At 36.3% G+C, this 27,892-nt stretch overlaps 1 protein-coding gene across 2 annotated transcripts; it reads right to left on the bottom strand.

The window, feature by feature from the left end:
- LOC139935263 (secretagogin-like) lies at positions 1-27,691 on the bottom strand. 2 transcript variants are annotated; one of them, XM_071929774.1, is made up of 11 exons: positions 27,247-27,691; positions 8,670-8,743; positions 7,895-7,981; positions 7,025-7,111; positions 6,221-6,277; positions 5,256-5,336; positions 4,702-4,757; positions 4,003-4,060; positions 3,460-3,525; positions 2,858-2,953; positions 1-2,378 (listed from the first exon to the last, which is right to left on the bottom strand). In XM_071929774.1, the coding sequence occupies exons 1-11, from the start codon at positions 27,356-27,358 to the stop codon at positions 2,262-2,264; spliced, it is 891 nt and encodes a 296-aa protein (XP_071785875.1). In that variant the 5' UTR covers positions 27,359-27,691; the 3' UTR covers positions 1-2,261. The 2 variants fall into 2 exon arrangements, with proteins under 2 accessions (XP_071785875.1, XP_071785874.1); XM_071929773.1 differs by lacking the exon at positions 27,247-27,691 and adding an exon at positions 15,738-15,999.
- Positions 27,692-27,892: the final 201 nt, after the last annotated feature.

Here is a 27,892-nt window from a genome sequence, read left to right as displayed (position 1 = left end):
TTACAGCTTTTAACTTGAACTTATTTATTCATATTATATCGTAATATTATATGCTCACATTGTCACAATAAACGTCCAAATAAACCAGAACAAGACTATGTTATTGATATTTCATGTACAGTTAGCAGAGCTGCTTGAATAATTGTTATGGAGTGACTGACACCGAGTTTGCTCTTCTGTTTTATTTGGTCATTGCATTTTTTAATTGTATGCATTGTTAAAGATTGGAATAAATTGACAGTACAATAGTTTATGTATGGTAAAGTCACAACGATGACCCAAAAACGCTAACAAACGTGTATTGGAAACAAAATTAGTTTTGATTGTTAAGTTTTGAAATGTTGTATTCACACTCCCGTCCCAGTTATTGGAAAAGTCTGACAATAGCTGTGGAAATGCAAACCAGAACTTATAAATAGAAACGTTCATGAGCCGGCAAAGTTATGACGTCATGATCTGTAAGATGGCACTGTCATTACCGTCATCCATTTATGATCTAATGGTCAACATAATTAGTTAATGGTCAACCTAATGGTCGATATTAGTTAATGGTCAACATTAATTTAGAATGATTGAAACACAATATCTTATTTGTACATAGATCAAGTTCAATCAGAGCTAGTAGCAATTGACAGACAGTGACTTTGTGCTTTAAAGTGAATGACAGAGTAGTGAACAAATTAATAGTGTCCTATCAGTAATATAGAGACATATGAATGAAAATGTCTTCTTATTTGTTGTATCGCCTTAATTACAAGAATTATTTTCTTTTGTTAAACGACCAGAAGACATCGAAGTATCATTCCACTTACAGTATTTTGGATGATTTTAATCAGTGGAATGCATTTATCTATATTTTGCATTTAAAAATGAGTATCCATAATTTTCCTGAATGCGTTGTTTTTTAATCCACTCAAATGATAGGAATGTTCGTCTTATATTGCACGATTAAAGTCTTACTTGAGTTCCAAAGAGGTTATAGAAAAAGTAACGATGCATTGTTAAAGTTCTTTAGTCCAATAGTAAATAATATACCATTGATGTGCCAATTAGAGCTTATATATACAAAACGATTAAAATAAGTGCAAAAGGTGTTATTACAAAACAGTATACTTAAGCGTGTAGGTTGCATCTTAGTGCCACTGTCACTTATATACCGAAAGAACAATAATTATAATTCTTAAACATAGCTTAATATTTAAGATGTTTCCGAACCGTTTGAGTTACTCAAGACTTAAATTAAATACCTACATTCAATACGACAGAGTTAAAATGTTTAAATATGGAGTTGCATTTACGCTTTATAAGCCGATTTCATCAAAAATTATTAGACTGAATTGAGTACCTTTAAAGAAACTTTACTTACGTATTGCACATTGAAACACATATTATACAGTGAAATGTAATTATTCCTTTGTCATCTGCAGTTGCACGTTTAGACTGCGATCATGATAACTGTAGGCTGCCTTAACAGAACTGTTTCTTCCATGTATGTCTTTATACACAAAGACTTGACTTCGATAAGATTCATACCCTATAGTCCCCTCAGTTATTTCACAAAGAAACCCACAATCGATGGCTTTTCAGACACAACTTTAACAGATGGCCATAGATCCCAGAGAGAAAACACAAACAATTTGACAAAGTTTCAGTTCGTGAATTGCACCTCCGTAATAAAATACGTTAAATCGCTACAGCAAGGCACAACACTTAAATACGTCCATTGGATTTGCAAACAACTGAAAGATAAACCAATCAAACATTACAAGACACTGTCTTGATTATCTCCAGTATCTGCCAATATTTCATAAATTGAATTAAGATGTCCTTCGACTTGGTTATTCGCTTCAAAGTGATTCTTGAAATGACTGTGCACTACAAACAATCAATTTCTACATAACTTGAATGGATGACATTTTGAATACCCTTTTCAAATTAAAATAATTTGTTTGTGAAGGCATTGCTCAGTGCACCTTAGGCCAAGGTCATTTTCACCGCAGCATCGTCAACAAACATGTTAAAAATCATTCAACTTTGAGTGCAAACTTTTTGAAGAAAGTATACGAAGATATGAAGCGCTGACAGTAAGTAACCTCTAGTTATCTCCAAATCCAGATAAAAAAACGAAATTGTCAAATTGAAAATTAGTTCTTTCACACTTACATTCGTTTATAATGATCTCTTTATTTCATAACATAAAAATGGATGATTGAAAAAAAGGAAAATGGTGCCATAAATATGGCCTCATGGACGTTGATTCTCTACTCGTGAATCCCAATACACATCTTAACTTCAGCTTTGCTGAGTTTTCCATCTCCATCAATGTCACAATGCTGCATCAAAGTCTGCTTGAAGATCTGTACCTTCCGCATCGAGTCCTAGTCAGAATAATTAAAGAAAAGAAAAACATCACTCAACATTAATAAATCAGCCATCAGTATTTACCTTAAGCAAATCATCCGTTAAAACACTCCCTCCGCGAATGGTTGGAATATTATTGTGAAGTTGTTTCCAGAGAGCTTCGCGTTTGATTTGACAATGCATCTTTGTGGTTTTTCGTTTTGGTCGCTTCTCTATTTGTTTCCTTTTTTAGTAAATGGGGTAGCTAATAAAAAAGACGAAGAAGGTCGACGTCTGGTCGACTTTTCCTGAACTTATTTTAAATGGGGTGCTCATCACAATTATCATCATCATCAGAAGGAGATGTGCTGGTGTGGAGTGGGGGATTTCTATATATCTATAGTTTGTAATGAGAGTTAAATGCGTTAAGCGAAGCCAGTATCAGTCAACTACCCACCATCATACACCTAACAAGTATAACCAAAGTATTGTCTGTCTTTCTTTCCGTTTTGTTTACCTGTTGAAAATCATCTCCTTCGTTCAGTCCTCCGTAATCCAGCAGATCTTTAACAAACAAGTCGATCTCAGCACCCTCAAGATAGTTCGTCTTGCCCTGTCATATCAGACCAGAAATGAGCTTCAATTTCAATTCAAATTGTGACCGAACAGTAAAACCTCAGTTAGCAGTCTACCATAGTTATCACAAAGGGGCGTCATAAGAGTACAGCCGAAATTTGAATATTAATTAAGATGCCACCTCCCATCGAATTCAGCATGGACCACAATGGGTGCGTTCGTTTAGCTTCCCTGGGTCGACCGCGGTGTGTGGCGGTTTTTTTTCTTCCAGGACGAACGTGGGTAATATCTGCACACGTTCGTCCTGGAAAAAGAAAACGCCACACACCGGGGCCGACCCGGGGAAGCTATTATAACGAACGCACCCATAATATATTGCACGTGACGTCATTGACTCTCAGCCAATGATAGCCGTTTACGCGTGCATAACTCAACAACAATGGCTGCCAATGCAAGGTGTTTTCGTAGAAGCATGCTATATTTAACCCGATGGAAAGTAAAGATGTTTTCTCGTATAATAGTATAATTAAGATTCTTGTTTACCTTGTCATAGTGATCGAAGACTTCATTAAGGCGAGCATTGCGTTCCTTAGGACTCAAATCCTGGAACTGTACCAATAAAAACAATAATATTTCTCAGTTTACAAACTTTATCGGCTCTTATATGATTACTTACTCAAAATTGTATTGTTTATTTAAGACGTTGTGTTCAGTATAATGAACTGAGAATTGTAATCAACGCAATTACTTTATATTTGGGATGTTGTTCACATAAGCAATTCAAATGAATCCTTTATAACATTGAAATGTTTGCAGATTTCACAACATTTAAAAATAGATTCTAAACACGCTGGATGTTTTCAGTTTCTTAATATTTGTGCTAATCGTAATGCTATAAAAAAGAGTTGTTGTAACCAGTCAGAGATGGAATAATAGATGAATAGATTTATGACAGACAAACATAGGATTCAAACTGAAGCCTAGGCGGTCTGGACTGGAATAAATTTTATTCATTCCATTTAATTCCTCTCAATAAACCAGACTGTAAATATATCTTTTAATTTAACGGCGGGTAATCTTTCTTACCTTAACCATTCGGCTTGATGTGATCAAGAAATTCTCTTCTGTCTTGACCGCAAGAAGTCTAAATTAAATCAATTCAAATAGATGAATTTAAAAGCTGTGCTAAAGGATAATGATTATTTAACAAAAAACAACTGACAACAACACTTTTTTTTACCGCAATCAACAGGCCTATACTCGTTGTTCTAAAACGTAGGCTAAATTTGTACACAAGTTGGAAAAAATAGTTGGAACAATTGTGTAGACCCGTTTTACAAAAAGCATTACCAATTTTTGAAGGTGTAATTATCTTATCAAGAGGTGAAGTGGCATTTGGAAGGGTGCACCATTTTTAATCATGATTTATAAATATAATAAAACAAACAATAAAGGATGTTTATGGTTCGCCGGCTAACATTAGACCTATAATAATAGGCACTTCGTGTATAGCGATCATATCGTCATTCAGTGACGCCCATGACGCGCTTCATTATTCAGTATTTTCACGTTAAGGTTTTGTGGAGCGACAGTTTGAAGTATGAGACCAATTCCTTCAGCACCAACTCTGATAAACCAACAGTGGCTCCCAACGATGAGTAAAAAACATTTATAGAATCTGCATTAAGTTTTAAATTAAAACTGATATTGACTCTATTGTAAAATAGTTTGATTGTGATAATTTATCCATGCAAGCCAGACCTTAAACAGACACTAATTACATACCTGGCCATTTCAGCCAAACTCAGATGACCATCGTTGTTTTTGTCAAAAATCTTCAGCTGCGCAAATAAATAAAAAAAAGACAAATGTCTGTAGTCATTTGATGGCAGTGGTAAGTAGAAATTCACAGTTACGTAGTAGACATTCAGAAACATTAACCTTCGAATTAACAATTAGGATAATAACTGATGTCATAGATTATAATGTTGAGGTTCCCATGAACTTGTATGCTATTAGTCCACGGGAAGGGAAATGTCAAATTCAATGTTGTAATTCATTTGTTCATAATGATATCATCGAATGTTTTTATGTTAGAGATCACACTCACATGAAGCCTCTATCTATATTGAAAAATAAGTTCATCACAAAATTGAATTTGACATTCCCCTTCCTCTTGAAGAACGAGATGTGTTGCGTACTTGATACCATAAAGAGACTATAGTGTATTTCCATCGAACAAATTTGGACAGATTTGACGTGAACGATTTGGGTTGACCATAGAGAAATTTGAACTCCTTTTTCCATGGTGTTCTGCCTCTATGCATGGGTTTACTCACCATTGCCTTGACGTACTCTTTAATCTTTTCCTCCGGAACCAGTTTCTTTCCCCTCTGGGCAAGAAGATCGCGGATGAAATCCTACACGAACAAAAAACAACAAGTTTCGGTCAGAAATAGAATTTCTCTTTAATCTGATGGATTTTGTTTTTATTCTTGAAGTGCCCACTCTCCTCTCTGTGAGGTTCCGCTCTAGCAATTCTAAGGAGCTTAGAAACATTGCGTCTCTTGGAATCAAAGAAAGGCGGTATTAATGGATTAAGGGGCTGTGTAAATCTCGATGTAATTCGACTAAAAAAATGCTTTTTTTGTTATCACACAAAAATATCCGAATAAATAGTTGTTTAAACATCCCAAACTTATAGTCAGGGATGTTATGACTTGACACTGTATAAAGTAAATGTAGACGAAATACCTTACAATATGCAAATTTGTATTTACAATACTCATGAAGGTCAGTATATCCACACTTACAAAATATATAATGAACAGGGTAGATGGCCTTAGCTTTCGATCCAATCCGGACCTTCTTCACGCTTACAAAATATACATATAAATTTAAAAAAAAAATAATATCAAGTAAAATTTATGCAAGGGCATAACACTCGTCACTCTGCATGATCAAAGCTATTAAACCTACAATGTATGGGTCATTAGTCACTCAAAACAGATCCATAATTTATATGCCTGCAAGGTGTAACGTAACGACCATCCCGTTGCCATGACAACAGCCGTATGCCCAAATACAATGTAAGAAATAACAACCAAACCAATCTCTATATAATAGATGAGCCGATGTTGAATACCTTGGCAGTTTATCAATTTTTCCCCTTCAGTTTCCCCTTCACTTTCCCCATACAAAATCTCTGTATGCATGACTCTTATGTGTATACCGTATCTTATCGTTCTATTGACAGTAAAAAGTAACATGACAGGCGTATGGAAAGGGGGGGGGGTCAACTTACTCCCAGCTCATGTCTTGTAATGTAGCCACTCTTGTTCTTGTCGTATTTTTTCCACAGCTGCAGACAAACAACATCTTAAATTAGTCTAAGATGGTACAGTATCACACATAATGGAAGCAGGTCTAGACTAAAGAGTGTGATTAAAGTTGGATCACTAGACCTATCATGCAAACCACAAATTGGTCTTGAAAAGTATCATCTAAGGACTCATTGTGTATCTAACAAGACCCGCCAATTAGGTCCATGGTTGAATTGCGATGTATTCTGTGAGACATTCCCCCAGTCCAACAGAGACACTCGTTTGAAAACTTCTCAGATTTAATCCTCTTATTGACGAAAACTTTAAGGCATAATCGAATCATGAAAGAAATTTATCGTCTCTTGAAACGAAACATATCGTCTGGTCCGTTTAGTTAACAATGTAGAACGCAATAAGGAAACATAAGAACGCAATAAGCGAACATAAGAACGCAATAAGCGAACATAAGAACGCAATAAGCGAACATAAGAACGCAGCAACCGAACATAAGAACGCAGCAACCGAACATAAGAACGCAATAAGCGAACATAAGAACGCAATAAGCGAACATAAGAACGCAATAAGTGAACATAAGAACGCAATAAGCGAACATAAGAACGCAATAAGCAAACATAAGAACGCAATAAGCGAACATAAGAACGCAGCAACCGAACACAAAATAGGAAAATCATTTTTGAAGAATCTAAATTACAAAAACAATGTGATTGCAAGTTGTGTGTTCCATCGGTTATAAGACAAGGTTAAAGGTTTAACTAAAATCTTACTGTCATCAACTCCACGGAGGATTGAAGATTTTCCTCTCGACGAAACAACAAGATAAAATTCTCATCTGTCGGTAAGATGTTGGCAAGCTGTCAAATAACGAAGAGGTAGAAAACAAAGAGGAATGAAACTTATGGGAACAACGTTTCAAAGTCCCAGATGAAAACAACAAAGTTTTAGAGGTTTTCAAGCTTTACCTTTGGATCTAATAATCAAGCCGGGGGGGGGGCGTGGCTGGCTGTCTTCTGAGAATTGTTTACGTACCGTATAATGTCTATATATATTTCAGACGAAGCACCCTTTTTAAAACTTTAAATCACAGCTGAATCCTACAAAACTTCGTCACGTTTAGTGAGTGACGCAGTTTGTATCTACATAATAGTCACGTTTTGAAATGATTCGAGCAGGGTTATGTTAATGAGCGAGAACCTAAGTCTAGTATAGACACTAAAACAAACAAGTCAACCAAACGATGCACTAATAGTGTACTACAAGTTACTTGTAAACACTATGGATGGCCACATGTCCTTCCCCAATTAATGCCGCTTCTCAAAATATACAAAGCTGTTAAAAATCATTGTCCTGAACACACGTACTCATGTCATGCACAATGCAATAATTTAACTAAATTTACTTAGTTCTCAATTATTATCTTTGATAATCAACTGATGACAAAATAATAATGGACAATGTCAGGAAAGTTAATACTCCAGCTTCTGGTTCACCAACGTGTTATTACATTGTCGACATCATCATACTTGAATTAGTGTTTGCTGAAGTAAACAACCAATCAGAATCATGGCAGACAAACGGACTGACAAATAAAAAACAGACGAACAGTCAAATCAAAAGTTTTATGAATGTAGACTTACTTCTGTAATGGCAATTCGACCATCTTTGGCGTCATCATAACTCTCCATAAAGCAATCCTTGAGATCTTTAACGAGTTCAGGGGTTACCTAAGATGAAGAAATGATAAAAATCACCGTCTTAGATATAAAATCTAATTATCCTTTTGCATTTTATAGGTTTTTCACGCGCAATTTCCACCCGGCTTTTTCATTTCGTTTGAAATTTACTTTTCGGATGAATCAGCATCCAACAATCAAAAAGCAATTTAATTTCACCAGTTTAGCATTCAAGTGTCATCATAAGATCATTTCATTTCATTGGGCCGCAAGACCAATTCAATTTCGTAAAAGCAAAGTAAAGCTTGAACTGATCAACCATTCAATTTAGTCAAGTGTAAATCGGTAGAGGAAATTCATCTAAAGAAAGGTCAAGTGTAGTCTTGAATGCCTATAAAATAGAATGACTGAAGCGAAACTGCACTCAAATAATTAATAGCTCAAAAGAATGCGTGAATTTGAATGCGTGTTAATGAATTCGAATGATTTTTTTTTCTGACATTGGTCGGGAAAACCTACATTGCTTCGCAGGTTAGCTTATAGCGATACTTCATTACTTTATACTATTTTAAGTCATGTTTTTACTTATTCTATTTTTTAAGACACAGGACCATGATGTAAACAATCATTGTGCTGACATTTGTATCCTGTATAAAGATTTTGAAATAAATAAATAAATAAATAAATATAAAAAAAATATAAAAAATATACTCTTTCAAAAACATGAAACAAGACTTACTTCATTGCTTGACATCGTCATGAGCAAATCTTTGAAGAACTTATCAAGGCCTTCATCGTCGATGTAACCACTATCTAGAAAAGTTGAAATTGAGAAAGAAAATATAATTCACACAATTGCCAAACAATGATTCAGTTTATAATTTGTGACAACGAATAGTTAATGGCCCGACGTTTCGACCCTAGCTGAGTCTTCCTCGAAGGCTATATAAGGAAAAGAAAAAGGGTGAACTTGCTTTTCCAATTAATGTACAACGATGATGTTACCGAGTAGCTAAGAACAGGTGAACTTCCCAGCGATTTTAAAACGTAGCGAAGATATTATAGAATTCTGTTGAGCACATGTTGTCTACGAAATTAATTTGAATTGAATTGAATTGCTGACTTTGTACATTATTTCTTCCAATATATCCTCAAATTATACCGTATTTTTGGGCAGCTGTATCTAATTGTATAAACATCTACTGAATACTAAGTCAATTTTGATTGTTGAGTCTATTTGAAAGGACAGTGTGAAATTGAAATGTGATAGATATGCAGCAGGTGTTTGATATGTCAATGTCAATTTTGCCGACATAAAACGTTTTATTTGCTTGTTTTTGTTTGGTATTATTAAAAATATGTTGTGTTTATTTTCATACATTGATTGAATACAATTAAATATGTTGTGTTTATTTTCATACATTGATTATGTCCATTGTTATGTTAATTGGAATAACAATTTTTATATTTTTATTTCTCTCCATAAATTGAATACAATTACACAAACAATAGAAGACATAAACAGATATGGAGAAGGCTAGACTGGTCAGGAAAATGTGAAAAATTTTCCTTATAACCTAAAGGTTTAGTCTGCCGATAAAAGTACAACTGTAGGTCAGACACAGACCGTTTAATAATTCTGACAATCCTGTCGCATAAACACACAATGCAACCATGCAGCAGAAACAAAAGCATTATATTTACGACCAACAGTCCCTAATTAATATTTTATAGTTAATAAGCCATAATTTATCGTTTTCAGAAGCCCGTTTTTCAATGAAGAGATCTGACATTGCCATGTATCATGTTGCAGAGTTTGAAAGTACAGTGATCTCGACATATTTATGGATGAATTTGATTAATTGAAGAAATTTACAAGCAGTGTCATTCAGGATATATTCTTCATTTACTTCCTAATGCACTTTTTGCAATTGTGACATTTCTATTATATTAGAAATGATTGTATACTGCTAAATAATTAGCAAATTAAACATTCATAGCAGCCTTGTAAAATTGCCAGTATCAACTCTTTGGTTGCATTAAATTTAATTCACCAATTTCGCAAACCATACTGTTTTTTGAAAAGAGGAATTAAATATTAATTTCAATATTTCCATAAACATTTAGGCACGCAATTCGAGTTTGTACTTTTTGTTTTTTAAATTAAGTTTGTTTACAAACTACAATAAAACAACAATTGTTGTGTTTCGTCTGCCGTTTATTCACCAATCACTCTTTTCTCCTTCACGTGTGCCTAAATGTTAGGCACAATTCCATCATCTGTCAAAATTCGTTCGAAAAAAAGGGGGAAAAAACACATATTTCTTTCGGATCAAAACTTGAACTCAATTTGAGTGCATGGACTTGATAACCATGGACCATTATAAACATTTTATTTGTGAATACATTAAACATTGCATGCAATTTCACCCAACACAAAATTAATCTTAAAATGAAAATGTAATGCACAAGACAAAAATTCACGTTTAATAACAAGCCCATAGTGTACATGTACTCGTTAAAGCCATTATACACTTTCGGTGAACAGTATTGTCCAAGGCCCACACTTCGTGTATCACAACTTATATATAAAATAACAATCCTGTGGAAATTTAGGCTCAATCGGTCATCGGAGTCGGGAGAAAATAACGGGGAAAACCCACTCTTGTTTTCGCGCGTTTCGCCGTGTCATGACATGTGTTTATAACAAATCCGTAACTCTCGTTAACGAGAATTTATATTGTTCTACCGTTTTCTCAAAAAGTAAAGCATTTCATGGACTAATATTTCAAGAGAAGTCTTTCACCATTACCTTCTGTAAACCCTGTAAATTATTTGTAAATCTGTGAACTTTTTTTATTTTTCTGTACCGAAAGGGTCCAATGGCTTTAAAGTTGCATTGCTATAGAAACGACTTATATCCACTCAGACACATAATATTGATCCGAAATTCCACAAAATGCTGGTATAGTTTTAGTTCAATTATATCCACTTGAATTCCACTCAAAATTAAGCCATGACCTTAAAAAAGTAAAGTTATTCATGTAGTGGTTTTTAACGGTTTATTTTGGAAATGATAAACTACAAGGGGAATCTCTGGGTAAATTTAAAAGAAATTAGGGTTGAACATAAACAAGTACTGGAGTGGGATTCGAACCAACAACCTCTTCTTTAATGTGCTGGATATATTTTGCCTTTATTTTGTGCAAATTATTATGGTGTAAGCACATAAGAGAGCTTGCATTTTTAATGAATGTGTTCGTTGTTTAATACTGTACTGTTAATATATTATTATAGATCAATGCCTCTGTCTGAGGGTCTAGTTTAGAGATGAATTAAAATCATAGTTAAAGCCATTGGACCCTTTTAATAAAAGTTCACAGATTTACAAATAACTTACAGGGTTTACAGAATGTGATGGTGAAAGACTTCTCTTGAAATATTATTACATGAAATGCTTTACTTTTTGAGAAAAAAGTAAAACAATATCAATACGGATTTATTTTAAACACATGTCATGACACGGCGAAACGTGCGGAAACAATTAAGAGTGGGTTTTCCCGTTACTTTCTCCCGACTCCGATGACCGATTGGGTCTAAATTTTCACAGGTTTTTGATTTTATATAGAAGGTGTGATACACGAAGTGTGGGCCTTGGACAATACTGTTTACCGAAAAGGTCCAATGGCTTTAAACAAAGTTGTCATTACTAAATCAATTCTCTTGCAATTTGTTCGCCTAAAATAAACCTGTAAGTTTATACTCTCAACGCGTAATCAATACTTTGCCGATATATTGACCCACGTAGTAGACTGATGAGATCGATTTCAAACTGATAATCCCAATCTTCGGCGGCTGTTTAACTTCAGTGTTTCGAAGAAGTTTCTTCAATTTCATCTCAGAGACCAAAAAGCATCTCATGCTCCTTTCAGACGAAAATCTTTTAGGCACATCCTCAACTTAGAATGAAATTTGAGAAGATTCTGGCGGGATTGGATGCAAATTGAAATTTGATATTTGCCAACAATATCTTATAAGCATCGTAAGAGTTCATCAAAGTGTAGTAATACTTCATACTGTCCTACTCGCTACACGGTTTAAAATGTTGCATATTGGGAGATAATCCGATGAGGTTGGCAGTTGCACTATGTATCTCCAGTAGAAAAAAACCGGTGGTTGACAACTCAACGTTTCTCATGAAGACGATCAGAGCATACTGATCGAAACGTCGAGGTGTTGACCACCGGCTCTTCTCAGAACCAACACTACTCAAAAGAGAGTTACACATAGTGCTACCGCAAACCTCTCCTTATCTACAAGAAATTGACAAACAATATCTGCAAACAAAACTTGCACAATCTCACAACTTTGGGGATTTTTGAACTCTTGTGTTTTACAACTAAAACTATGAAACAAGTAAATTGTCGGTTAAACAAAACCAAATTGTTCTATAAACGATGGCGCCAAAAATCTTCAGAAGGATACCATCTGGTAAATCAATGACATCTGCATCTAAATCACATTCTAGTCCAATCACCAATGTGATAGGAGTGTACCCATGGATACCATGAGTATTTGACACGAATGGGTTTGCAATTACTAATTTTCATAATTTGCTCTCGTTTTTCTCTTTGCGGTTTTAGCCCTTAGGCTTAATGGTGCGTTGTTGCAGGCAGTTTGTCATTTGATGCTTTGTGATCGATCTATATGCAATACTTCACTGTGTAACATCTAAAACAGTACCACCTTTAAGACCACCTGAAAGACTTCTCAGGCATCTGAAAGTACACAGATGTGTGCAAAAATGTTTTATCTATCACTAATGTCTTGCATCTTCAATGAGCCCAAATTTCCACAGAATTGTTATTTTATGCATATGTTTGGATACACCAAGTGATAATACTGGTATATGAGTCCCGTGCTTTGAAATATAATAACGCCCACAATAAAAAGATGTTGAGTTTGAGTTTCATGCAGCCACCTGAGCTCATCCATCTTAGTAATGAGCTTTGGAGCATTCAATATGTCACTGTCACCCTTTGAAGGTAAAAGTATACTCGAAGCTAGCCCTACAGTATCTGTGTACAGAGGAAGAGTCCTATAATATAGGTCTAACTCGAAGCCTGCTGCTTCATGCATCGCGGTACTCTGCATGATAAAGGCACCGCAATAAACACGTTAGCCAACCCATCACGGGCATTGTTACACAACACAAACCACTCAGATTAGTCTGTATACAACATAGCTATATAATGCTGGTAGTAGCTCTTTGTTTTATCATTGTAATTCATGAATTTTGAAGCAGTCATTATTTTCAATACTTTTTATAGCTCGTGATAATCTGTATATCTTTAAATGTATACAAATCGTCTGCTTTTATGTACCTTTTCAAATTGTATTGAAACATTTAAAGTGCTTTTAATAATTAAAACGTCTTTGAGGTATAATTTATACCACTTAGAGTCATGACATTGTCTTCCGCAAAAGATTTCCGCAAAAGTACTGCAAGTTTATTTATTTGCTTGGTTAAGGAAGAAAAAGAAAGCAATCAAGATAAATTCCCAAAGACTGTAATAACTTGACACCCATCTGCGGACCTTACACGGAGCGATCCCTGTTTATTATGGAAGACTATAACGAGGCCAAGACGCTGTCCAAGACACTTTGAAGCTGATGAATTTAACAGTTGTTTGTCTGTTGGCGGTAAGGCATACATCATGCCTTGTAGCTAGTCTCGAGTTCTGCCTTTAGGGTCTGGTGGATTTGTAGTCCTTATTGCGTGGTGTATCCTGTCTTGTTCAATCACACAATGTGTTAGAGTTAGAGTTCGTCCACTCTGGTAGTTTAACCCAAAAATCGAACAATCGGTCTAAGATTCCGAGACCTAAACTGACTCATTTCAGTTCCGCGATCTCATCCAGCCATCTCAACATCCCCGAACTATAGGGTGGAGAAGTTCAACAATGCATCATTATCAAGGTGTGGTCATTCAAAAGGGTGGACCGGTTCAATAACGGGTCTTTTAGGGTGTGGTCGTGCTCCTTGAAACACCCCATACTAGGGCGGCGAGGTTCAATAACCGGTTGTCAAGGTCTAATAACACTTCATCAATGAGTGTCGGAAACAGATATTGGCGCTCCGAATACACGCTGTACATTGTTACAAACTAATGAAGGCCATAATGATAAAAAGCCATCATGCCATGACACTCAGAAAGGCAATACAATCGATCCCCTATAGATTATAACTCGTCTGTCTGTCTATATCTGTCCGTTTGTCTTAATGCCCAAAGGATGATTTTTAGGTATAGGAAATGTACTTGTGGGTATTTTCACATTGTAGGGTTAACCCCACAATTTTCTTTCATCAAGAAAGGTTAACAAAGGTGATAATAATAAACAAATATAGAAACCCATAATGTTGCTCTAGACTGTCTGTTGTCTCCATGTTTGGAGACGTCTTCAATCAACTTTTATTAACATTACTTCAATCTCCTTGCATCTGTAATCCATCCGTTATGTCATGTTTGTTATTAACTCAATGTCAAGGTCAACCTGTCCCTTGGCCCTCACCGACCTCAACAATAAATGAAATGACACTATGCGAATCAAAGGTAAATCAAAATAATGATAATAATAGATAAGCAGATGAATATTAAAAAGAACACATTAAACTAATAAATTAACCAATGCCTTCGTAAACATTCAATTATAATGTTTGCATGTCAATTATGTATTGCTTAACAATACAGTTAGATACGATTACATCATGTGTTGAACAATCACAAAAATACATCTCACAATAAAACAACATTGACACAACGATCGCTTAAAGGCAGTGGACACTATTGGTAATTACTCAAAATAATTATTGGCATAAAACCTTTCTTGGTGATGAGTAATGGGGAGACGTGATGAGTATAAAACATTGTGAGAAATGGCTCCCTCTGAAGTGCCATAGTTTTCGAGAAAGAAGTAATTTTCTACGAATTTGATTTCGAGACCTCAGATTTAGAGCTTGAGGTCTCGAAATCAACCATCTAACGCACACAACTTCGTGTGGCAAGGGTTATTTTTCTAGCATTATTATCTCGCAACTTCGATGACCGATTGAGCTCAAATTTTCACAGGTTTGTTATTTTATGCATTTGTTGAGATACATCAACTGTGAAGGCTAGTCTTTGACAATTACCAGTAGTGTCCACTACCTTTAAATCAACATTTTTGAAAAAATGCTCCATGAGATCTCAAATTCCTACCAAACCCAACGCGTTTCATGATTACTATCTTCATTACTGGTTGTATTAACCTTGTACATATCATTATGACAACTCATTCATTATGCAGTGGGGCTACACACGGGGAGGTAGCATTACTCATCTAGACGCACCCTGTACGCGCAAACGATTATAAGTACATGGCCACAGCAATACAATAATAACGAGTTTCGACAATATTGTTTTTATTTTGGCATAATATTCAATAAAAACCCAGTGGAGATGCTAGGATTATTCCAGTATCATCTCATTTTCTGCATGCTACTGTGCATACCTGCCAAATGATTTATAAAACAAAATCATGTTATAATATTCAAATTATGCGATGTTGATATCCTAGGCAACACATTTTGATATAAACATTGGATCATAATATCAACAAATAGAAGTGATGATTATATTCTGCATGCTGCAAGGTGGTTCATTACATACAATATTGTATAATGATATAAACATGAAAGAGTCGTATATAAAGGTTCATAATTCTATAGAATGAAATATTGCATTTTTGATGAATGTAATGGCACTTACTGTTGGAATCATAATGCTGCCATATCTCGCTAAATTTTGCAGCATCCATATCGGACTTGCCAGCACTAGGGTACTTCTTGAGGAAGTTATCATAATAAGACATTCTTCTCTTTGTCGACATGGTTACAGCTGAGAATAATTCTTCCAAATCCCAAGGAATATGACAATCCCGTTGCGATGTTGCAGTAGGTGTGTATATAATGCAGGAGCAAGAGCAGTGAGTGAGCGAGCTCAATGGTGTACCAGCGTGATTATGTTGAGTTCTACACAATGTGTTTCATATAGGCCTACAGGACTCGCTCCAGCAGCCAAGGAATAATTACCCGTATACAATGGGTGTGCTATACTGACGCAATGGTATACTGTTTATGTGCAGTGGAATTATTAATAACTTGTGGTATCTATTACATGTATGACATGACATGGAACTGGGTTTACCGTTGTAGATGACATGGAGGGGTTTTTAATAGAAAGAGCAGATTGTTTTTTCCCAAAGTGTGGGGAAAAGAAAATAATATTTGTGTAAAGTGGTTCAGATGAGTTGATTTAATAAATACAAATTTAATCCGTAATTTGTACCAACAACTGAAAAGTTATTTAAAGCTGTTTATGCAAAATATTTTGAATGCAGAAATCATTATATATTTGTCAGTGAAGTAAACATTCACGAAGACAAACTAATATCAAAGTAGTATTAAATAAAACTCCCAGAATTAGAAAACAATATCGAGCAATAAATGCGCTTTATTGTGTTTGTTTGTTAGTTTGCTCGTTTGTTTTTGAGTTTTTTTTCGTTGTTTGTGTGTATCTGCTTGTTTGTTTGTTTTGATGATCTTCCCATAAGGGAATAAAAACACAGAGCTTGCAACAGCCAATCTCTCTTATTCAAACATTAGTGAAAAGTCTGATGATTTGGAATTACACGAATCAATAAATTGTGATTTAGTAACTAGACGACAATAGGCCTACTCATTATAATCATTGTGAATCAGCGATTAGCGTGGGGATTTGAACCCACAACCTTGTGATTGCAAGTCTTGCAGTCTGGACCCCAGTATTTTATGCAATAACTAACAATGTTTACAAACCACGCTGAATGATTGGGTTGGTTGGTTGTTTTACTTCCTTGTTTGGTTCCGGATTAAGCAGGCAGACATTTTGGTTTCATTCTTAAGATGGTAAACTAAGTCTCGGTTTCTATTCACATCTCCTTCATCATTTTCCGAGAATTTTCATAATCTGCTATTGCATGTGCTTTAGGCACTTAAAATATTACTATGGATATTGTATCACCTTGGTGATGATTGTTTCTTCCCATGGGGTTTAAGGAGCTTGAGCTGTAGCTTTCCCCATATACAATGCCCTAAATCCATATCAATGGTATTGTCTTATAGCCCACTCATTAAGAAGAAAAAGGTTACCAACTCTGCAATGAAAATTTGTTGTCATAAAAGGTACCAATGTCATAACAAACAAATCTTCTGGCATATTCTTATCGAGATGTCCTACAATTTTGAGTGTTGTAACTTCTGTCTACATGACCCTAAAAATAATTTAAAGCATGTAAAGAACTTTAGTAACCAACCAACCACCAAACGTTCACTGGTAGGCTACATTTACATCATTATCTCGAAGCATACAGCCATTGAGCAATTCATTTTGCAAAACAAATGTTCTATCTTTAACAAAGTGAGTTATAAGTCACCAATAAAGAACACTTTATATAATGTTGAGTTTTTAAGAACAAACCCATTTGTGTTCCAATCCCTTTCTCTTGACTCATACTCAAAATAAATTCCTTGGTCAAATTTGACCTGGATTCCGGTTCCATTCAAGACTGAACCATTTCAGGGTCAGTATGACCAAATGACCAAACCATGGGTCAAACTGACGCATGATCTGATACATTTTTAACTAGTTTCCGGGTCAACCTGACCTAGAAATGGGTCAGACCCCTTGGGGCCCAGAATCCCGGTCAATTCTGATCCGGAAGTTGGAGAGCGGCATTTTCTAGACAAAACATCACTCAGCGTTTCCCTCATTTTTTTTACAGGAATATTCCCCGAGATAAAGGGTATAGAGTGGGAATAATTGGATTAGAGGTTGAAATATCACCATGACAGCGGGTAGACTCCCTGGGGAAGAGGTGCATTTTATCATTTCGTCCGAGGCAGTCTCGTGTTATCAAATCATAACGTGTTCTTATGCACAACTTTAAACCCGTGTGAATCTATTATAACATTTTACGCTTGTTGACAGTAACTCAGTTCAGATTAAACAAAACGCATCTTGGCATAAAATTGAAACCTAAATTGTGCTTGGTAGGATGTGTATTAATATCATACACAAAGAAGTGACATGCATTTAATTGATTTAATAAATGCATCGGGGATAAAGAATTATTATTGAGGTTTCAGCCGGGCGCAGATGGTTATTATGGTTACGTCGAGTTTTATTATTTGTACGTTTTGCCTCAAGAGACAACTATCATGTTTAAATTTACAAACCAACAAACAAACAAACATACAGCCAAACAAATAAATAAATAAACAAACAAACCATCACCCCAACACCCCAACAAACAACAACGGTTGACAAATATTTACTCAGCTACAGTTGTATTAATTTAAAACAAGCAAGTTTTCAGATTCTATATATAATTTTTCATTTCAACCTGGAAGGCAAAATAACCCTTTAAGAAGAGCAATAATGCAAGACCCACTCCTGACGGCACTTACTAGGCGTACCTCACCCACACTGACCTCCATGCATTATTCAGTCCAACCCTAGTTTCTTCTTCTTAGATCAAACTAAGAGGACATTCCTTCAACAGCGTCTTGATGTAAAGCACTAGAGTTTATCAACAGATCGAGCGAAGTACCATCTTGAGAGGTTATCATCAACACGTTGATGTAAGAACAGACCTGGTGTCTGCTGATGGGCAAATTGATTAAGACATGAAGTCACCCTGTTAAAAGGTTTTATGTTAAAGAGATATCATCTTAAAAGACCTGCTACGGTTTTCGTTTGTTACTAAGGAATACATCCCATTGCCCGTCTCCCATACCTCACCTCAGACTAAAGAGAACACTTTGTTTTAGAATGATAAAGAGAGATACCCAACACTGCCCACGATTATCACCCCCCCCCCCCCACCGGCCCCCCCCCCCCTACATCACACCGCTGACAGCATCGTGAATAGAGTATTGAAATAAAGGCTTTGACCCAAGTACGACGGTGCATCTTTTGTAGCCCGTTGTTGCCGTGTGTGTCTCTTCTATTCAATATTCCAAATTAAGATGAATCTTAATTCCCATAATCAGTAACTCTCAGGTTGGCCAGATTGTTTGGCTCGATACGTCAGGAGTTTCAGCACGTTCCAGGGTATATTATTTACGATTAGCCTATATAGTGTTTCTTTAACGTCTTTCTGGGGCAAAATGTTGTTTGTGAGACCCATTGCCTGATGACCGACTGGAACCAAGACTTATTATTATGTTGCCATATCTCAAAAAATTCTTCTAAATAAGGTGTTGCTGGTATCGAAAATTCAATAAATTGTTCAAGCAGGATAGGCCCATTAGTGCTTTGAAAACTTAACGGGCAAATTTTTCGGCATGGTTTTTGTCAAAACCCGTCGAAGGCAAAGTTGCTTATGGAACTCAAAGCAACCTCAGCTAATAAAATATTAAAGTCCCTCTCCCCCAAGACCTTCTGAAGGTGATGATAGCTGTGTAGGCAATCCTTCAATGTGTTAGTATAATCAATCAAACAAAAGCAGAAAACAAGTTTAATGGCCTGACTTTTCGACCCTAGCAGAGTCTTTCTCATAGGCTTAATGAGGTACTTATGTCGGGAGAACCCGTGCCAGTGCCGCCCAGTCTTTGCTATTTGGACGATTCTCAAAATTGAAGCTTTATAGTTTTCACTTTCAAATTTATTACAATCACGGAAAACTATATTATACCCCGTCGACGTGTGCGTAACTAATCTTGATTTTATGCTCTGAGGTTCGAAGATGTGAGTGTTGTACAGAACCTAGCCTGTTGATAAAATTATCAAAAGACGCACAGGCGACCAAAAACTGCGGCTTGATCAACGATCTGGCCGGAATATGATGTTCCATTCCGGATATTTGAATATCACACTCCGGTGAGCTGTGGTTGAATATACCGCTCTACTGTACTTTCGGAATTTCCGGACTACATCGGCGAGCTTTATCCTTCTCGAAAAGACCCTGGAGACACTGTCTCGTGTCTTATAACGCGTCTTAATCAAATTGGAATTGACTTGGCACTGTCTTATAATAATAAATACAGTAACAGAGCTTAGGGAAGAAAACACAATGTTTACCATCCTGAAAGACAAAGCTATGAAAACAAATAGGAGTTGATTATATCACTTATAGGACTGTAGCTGCTGGAAGGTTTGCTGGCACAACGTACACATAATGCAATAGACAATACTGCATGTTGTAAAGATACTTCTTAAATTATATTTTTAAAATAATTTTATCCCATTTTAATGTCCACGAATGTTTGTACATAACCCGACATTAAACGCCTATACAAAATATGTGCAGGTATCAGTTGACTACATTTTTTATGTAATTTTAAATTATTTGCAAGGCCTCGTTATAATAAAAAATATTGTGATGTCCAATGTCATCATATGTAATAATATTATAAACTGCAATTAAATCTGCTGGTATTAATATTAAGGCCTATTGTAAACTATCCATAAAATGATGACGACAGTATTTCCTAAGTTATAGGCCTAGGCTCCCTTTATACAAAATACATTTTTGTTTTTGGTGTTCACAGTAAACAGAAAACATGAACAGTATAGCAGCAACTAATAGGTTCTCTTAACAAAGAAACAACAAAGAAATTACAGATAAAAAATACAATCAAACGCATACGAAAGGTCCGAAATAAATAAAAAAGTAAACGATTTGCAAAAACATGTTCTCATTCAACAACCAAGTTATATGAAACCCGGACTACATAATAGTTGGGCAACGAAAGTGTTTCGTACTTAAGGAACTATAGATCAGGTGACACAGTAACATAAAGTGCGAACGCAGTCGGATTTACAGTCAAGTTTGCCAAATATTTCCCCAGAAGAAACAAACAACTATTCCAATTATGCCTATAAGTAGTAGCCCTTGAATCGATCGACTGAATGGCAAGCAAGTCCAATAACGGTGAATACTATACGAGTTTTAAAAAGCGCACTCAGGTAAAAATGCAAAAATTGACCGATATTATGAACGGGAATAGATACACTGTGGTCGTCATTTGGGACACTGACGCGCCTGTAAAGTAAAACAACAGCTACACAACAAAAAGAGGCAGTTCACTAATTTGATGACTGAAAAGTGGTCATTATAATATACAGCAATGCTATTGCAGTGGATGTGGAGCTAATCATGTCATAACATCCAATGTAATTCTTTTTCCTGAGAAAACAGTCTTATAAAGCTTTATGCAATGGGTAATTTGAAACCTTCGAGCTTAGTCTGCAAAGCCTACTCCCATCCGCCATTTTGAATCAGTATGAGCTTCGCTGCCCTCTGCACCTGTAACCATACACAGATTACTATGAGCCAAACGAAATCCCGTGTTACTAGATGCCCAATAGGTAACACTTTTATATATTTTGTTTCTGCGAGCTTGATTAAAAAAAATAGAAGGAAATCAATTTATTATAATTGAAAGTTGTAATATTATACGATTGTGCCAGATTCGCGCATAGATTTTTATGGCGGTCGGCCTTTCACTTTCGTGTTGTACTATACAGTGACTGTGTAGAATATGAACGTATTGTGTATAGCACAGAGGAGTAGTCATAGTATTAGGAGGGAGGGGACACATAGGGCTATTTACATACGTTCAATATGTGTTCATTTTTGCAGTCTGAAACGGTTGAAGCGTTTGTGTGGACCTTCTTCCCGCTTACTTTTGGTACTTGTCAAAGACCAATCTTTTCACTTGGTGTTTCCAAACATAAGCATAAAATAAAAAGCCTGTGAACATTTGAGCTAAATTTTTCTAAGTTGCGAGAAAATGATGAGAGAAAAAACACCCTTGTTGGACGAATTTGTGTGCTTTCAGATAGGAATAAAAGACTTCTGGCTGGAACTCTTTTACTATTTTAATGAGAAATTACCCCTTTCTCAAAATGTATGCTACTTCAAAGGGAGTCGTTTCCCACAATGTTTTATACTATCAACAGCTCCCCAATGCTTGTTACCAAGTCAGTTTTTAAGTTAATATTTGTTTTGAGTAATTACCAAAGGTGTACCTTCCCTTTAAAGACAAAAGGAAATTAAACATTACGATAGCTTCGGAGCGACTGATTCTTTTCTTTAATTCAGTTTGGCATCACTCTGCACGTAGGACTTCATCATTTATTATGTGGATAAATAAAAACTGAGATGTAAATTCAGAGCATGGTTTTGAATACATCATAGGCTAGTCTAGGCTATGATGTATATAGGCTCTGATTGTAATAACGTATGCATTCACACATACATGTAACATCAATATCTCAACACAGACATATCAAGTATTGTTTTTGTCAATCTACGACGAAGGGTCTCAGGCAGTAGGGGACATTTCAGTCCAATTAATAACTTGGAGGGATATGTTACTAATGGTAATGACAAACTCCCTGTAGTGAAGATCAATAAATCAACATTGAATGTTGTATCAGGAGAGGGGACAGATGGAGGGCTGAATTGATTTTGTTGTTGTTGACATGAAGTATCTGGGGCAGGGTGTGTCAGAAATCGTTTCCATGAAGATCTTTGTGGGGCAATACTTGAGGGAAGCAATAGTTAAAGGGAGGATGGCAACTTAAAATGGCAGCGTCGTAAAGGCTGCGTAATCTTAGATTTTAGCTCGAATTAATGGACGTTCACTTTCAAGAGTGTGCACAGTGTATAAAAGTGTATCCCACAACGGAATGGAAAATAACAACTGTTACAATTGGAGAAAAAAAACTTCATTAAAAAACAGACCTTGAACAGTACTTCGAAACACATAACGTATATCTTGATTATGTAATTTTGCCGCTGAGTTTGTCAGACAGAATCCGGATTCAACTTCTAAATCATGCTCCTCCGTACGATCATACAACATTTCGCTTAGTCATTTTGAATATGAATCAAAGAAGCATACAAATTCAAGTTTAGTCTGGTTACTAGAAAAAAATGCTAACAATAATTCTTCCAGTCACTCAATAATAATCTTTTCCATGAAGATCTTTGTTGAGCAATACATTGAGAGAAGAAATAGTTACTGGGGTAATGGCAACTTAAAATGGCAGCGTTTTAAAGGCTGGGTAACATTTTATTTTGATTCGAAGAAATGTAACTTGCAGGCTAGTCGAGAATATGCACAGTGTATAAAAGTGTATCCCACAATGGAGTGGAAAATAATAACTGTTCCAATTGCAATAAAACATACTTATCATTAAAAACAGTCATTGAACAGTACTTCGAAACACATAGCGTAATTTTACCGCTGAGTTTGTCGGACAAAATCCAGATACGAATATTAAATCATGTTCCCCTTAATCTTACGATATAAAATGTTTCGCTAAAGTCTTTTTGAGTATGAATCAAAGAAGCATACAAATTCAAGTTTGTTTACTAGAAAAATGCCACCAATAATTATTCCAGTCACTCCATATAACATCCATCAAAAGCTTCATAAGAAAAGTACATTTTTTAGTAAATTTGACATTGGAATTTACCCTTGTCCCTAAATACAGCGGCCACAACTATAGAAGCATAATAAACATTGGCAACTAACTTCATTATCCATTAACACTTTTGGAAGAATAGGAACAAGATAGATATCTTTCCCCATCGACTGGCATTCTGTAAATCATTAAACCTGCAGAATATCGCAATAATCCACCGTGTCTTTGCATAATGAGTTGATATAGGCAAACGAGGTTGTGATTTTACACTTAGTTTTACACCGATAAAAAAACTTGAGGTTTAATTGTGCTGCTTTTTAAAAAATTGATAGCAACAGAAAGCATTTATTACTTTTCGTTTATGGCGTGATATATCGGCTCCGTCTAACTATAGACTGTGTGATAAACCTATTTCACTTCAATATAAACGTCACCTTATTGTGGGAATGGAAGGTGTTGTCAGTCACCTGGACCCAATTTCATAAAGCTGTTTCGCAGAAAATTCTGCTTGGCAAAATCCTTCGCTAAGCAAGAAAGGATTGAGATACCAGTCACAGCAATGGTAATTGTAATTTGAATGGTAACCTATTTTGCTATAGGCAAAAGTATTCTGTTCGTAGCAATATGCTTACCGGTTTTACAAAACTGGCTGGGACAAATTTCATAGAGTCGCTTACGCAGAAAAGGTTGCTTAAAACAAACTCCTTTGTATAGCCTTCGAGAAAGACTCTTGGGTCGAAACGTCAAAGCCTTTATCTTTCGTAAAAAAACTTCTGTTAAAGGCAGTGGACACTATTGGTAATTACTCAAAATAATTATTAGCATAAACCTTTCTTGGTGACGAGTAATGGGGAGAGGTTGATGGAATAAAACATTGTGAGAAACGGCTCCCTCTGAAGTGCCATAGTTTTGGAGAAAGAAGTATTTTTCCACGAATTTGATTTCGAGACCTCAAGTTTAGAACTTATGTTCTCGAAATCAACCATCTAAACGCACACAACTTCGTGTGACCAGGGTGTTTACTTCTTTCATTATTATCTCGCAACTTTGATGACCGATTGAGCTCAAATTTTCACAGGTTTGTTATTTTAAGCATATGTTGAGATACACCAACTGTGAAGGATAGTCTTTGACAATTACCAATAGTGTCCACTGCCTTTAAGCAAAATTAAGCAGGCCACCAGTCACAGATCTGGTAACATTATTCTCGTCGGCATAATTTGTTGTGATGTGCTTAATCAGCTCAGTGAAATTAGGCCCAAGGGTTTTATCCGAATCGGTGGTAACGTAATTCCCGATCGCAGATTGTGAGTTTATACAAGAACGAAAAGTGCGGGCAGTTCGTGACGGAGAATTCGTCTTCTTTACCGTAAGCTTGTTGAGAGGTATTGAATCTCGCAAAGCCATGCTTGCCCAAACCTGCTGAACAACACCCGGGTATACACACTGTGCCTAGGTATACATTCTTGTTTTCTTGGTCAGGTTGATTTCAAGACGCTCCCAAAGCGCAGAGCGAAGTCAATGTGTGTCTCCCTTTATAGGACTGTAAGTATCGAACTACAGGCTGAACTTTGCGACACTCTCTCGTGTACTTCAAACCACTCCAAGCTAATTTGAAAACAGACTTCTTGGTGCGAAATAAGAAGGCAGACATGTGATTTGCATCGAACCTTATCACTCAACATTCCCGAACCCTTGTAGGCCTAGTGTAGGCATAAAATGTTAACGCGTTTGCATTATGCGTAAGTGCAAGTAAGTTGGGCCACTTGGGCAACCCCACCCCTAAATATTCGCTTTTATGTTGAAGATCTTATGTTGTGTTTCTTCTATTAAACGTTACCATAAGTAGTATATTTCTTATCAACACTCCAAGCTAATTTGAAAACGGACTTCTTGGTGTAAAATTAGAAGGCAGACATTGCATCGAGCCTTATCATACGCTCCCGATCCCGTGTAGGCCTATGTGTATAAGGCATAGTTCACGCGTAAGTGCAAGTTATAGGCCCACTTGTATAGGCAACCCCATACCCAACTGATTCGCCTCATGTTGAAGATAATTATGTTGTGTTTCTTCTATTAAAGATTACATAACCATAAGTAGTGTATTTCTGCCGAAACTCGGAAGGATCCCATCTGAAACTTCTTATGTATTCATGAATGGCCACAGTGTGTTGAAGATAGTGTGATGAAGCAAGACGGTATTGAAGATATTTATCAGCAGAGTCCTCTGCATCCCTACCGTCTTCATTATCTCTGCAAGTCATCTTCTATTATCTACAGAGATTCTCTGCAGAGATGGAGTACTGATTAAGAATGCACCCACTGCACTTTCCAGCAAACCTCTCTCCCATTTAAGTTAAAGAAGGTTGTCTCTATACTGCATACTACACCGTTTGAATCAATCAAAGAGAGAGCGAGGTTGTTGCTATTATGAAGCAAACTGGGGCACTCCACGGCGACCAATAGTGATTAATTTGATTAATAAACTCAGTCCTTTTTGTACTTTCCTCATCCAATAAATATCTTCACCCACGTTCCCTGTTCATCTTTTCTCCCCAAATTGACTATTTTTTTGCTTTCATGCTTCCCGACTCCTACACCCCCACCCCTGATTAGCTTCTTTAAAATATGTCGTTCTTACGGTCCAATTCCTCGCACGCCTTCATTTTCCAATTTAAAAGTGTAACTTTTTTTACTTGAACTGCCGTCCCTGTTTCTGCCTTGCATTATATTTTTAAAGATTGTTATCTGTTGCCGTCAAGTGATCTGTTATCTGTTGCCGTCAAGTGAAATGATAGTCTTATACTTTATGTCATAACAATGCTCCCAATGTCACGACTTGCTCGGATACCATTTCAGTTAAAAGTGTCATGGCCTGGCAGTAGGAAGGGTATGAGGGCGACATTTATAAAACGTGGCATTATTTACAACTTTGATACTGAACACGAAATAGTTTCAACCAAAGGCAATCTATTCAGCTCGCTTTCGTTACTGATGGGTAAAAAACCTACCCCTCCCCACGAGGCGTTGTTTTCTCGACTGGGAACTACTGAGCACACTGTGCTTCATTAAGCAGAATGAAGGACACATATTAATTTGTTTTATGATTAATGATAAGCTACTATATAGCTGCCTTTATATCCAAAATTAATAAGAATTTCAGTTTTTGAAATGAAGCATGGGAAAGTTGACGGAAACATCTCTTGGTGGCGGCTATGTCATGGTGGAAAATACTGTAGTGTTGAATAGTTTGGACATTTCGGCTGCGAGTTCGTCTTCATTTCCAACCTTCTGAAGACAGCCGTGCAACGTTGAGACCCATTGTAACTCTGTTTCTTCTTCACGGGACCAACACATTGGCTTTTGGGATCACTAAATTTACCATGCCACTTCACAATGAATGTATTAAAAATAATTATTGTAACCATAATCCTGAATGAAACTGGAATACCAGTTGAAATCAGTTTTCTCTGCCATGTATTATTCTCTCATGGTGTGTTTTCCCAACACAACGTGAGTTGCACATTTTGACTAGTGTTAAGTTTACGTTAAAATAGAATGTGAAAATTAGAATTTAAAATGCTTTACTTCCATTAATTTATTTATGAAAGTCCATAAGGTATTAACTCAAAATGTATGTTAAAATAATGACTGATGACAAAGACATACACACCAATGATAATAGACAATAAAACAAAACAACTCACAACTTAATTATTAAAACCACAACATTCATTTCCATGTCACGGATATCCGAGACGAAACAAATATTAAGGATGAATTTATTTCTTGTACTAACCGTTTGTGTCGTAATGATTAAAAATTTCGGAGAACTTTTCCGCTGAATATTCGTTAAGGCTGGGGTACTTTTGAAGAATGTTCACGTAGCTTTTTCGCCGTTGTTTCGACATGATGAGAACACAGACGGAAGCTTATACTCCAATAAAAGAATCAAAATAAGAAGACAAAAAACACCCAGCAGACGTTATATCCAATTCGATAAAGTCCTATCACGAAGTCTTCACTACGGCAAACGGGCTCGTTACGGGCGGTGAATTATCGTGACTTGACGGTGCAATAGTGCGACCACATCTAATGGGTTAACTCCGTAACTATGGGACACGCTGTCATCCACGCGCGCCACACGCGGCACTAAAATGGACTTGCTTTGAGAAAAACAGAGTTTTTAAGCAGCTGAGTGCCATGAATAATGAATTTGATCAGATGCAGGAGGAACCACGGGATGCAGGTGTCTTGAATATGGATTTTATTTCGTTCCTTTAACAACCCAATATTACTGTTGTCGACATCACCCACCCGTATGCGCGTGTATGCGTAGGCCACCATGCTGATTGATCCATGATTCTATGCTCTGCGCATGCTTGAAACAGTGGGTGGTGGGTGTGGGTGCGTGTGTGTGTGAGTGATCTTCAAGGATTCTGGCT

The sequence above is a fragment of the Asterias amurensis genome, chromosome 3, assembly GCF_032118995.1.
Source record: "Asterias amurensis chromosome 3, ASM3211899v1".
NCBI classification, from domain to species: Eukaryota; Metazoa; Echinodermata; class Asteroidea; order Forcipulatida; family Asteriidae; genus Asterias; species Asterias amurensis.
This window is presented reverse-complemented; position numbering and strand designations above follow the sequence as displayed.

Coding starts and splice junctions, on each gene's coding strand:
- LOC139935263 (XM_071929773.1), bottom strand. CDS start 15,858: ATGTCGACAAAGAGAAGAATGTCTTATTATGATAACTTCCTCAAGAAG. Junction 5,337..6,220: donor TTACAAGACATGAGCTGGGA/GTAAGTTGACCC, acceptor TTGTTCGTGTAG/GATTTCATCCGCGATCTTCT. Junction 2,954..3,459: donor TCTTCGATCACTATGACAAG/GTAAACAAGAAT, acceptor CTGATATGACAG/GGCAAGACGAACTATCTTGA.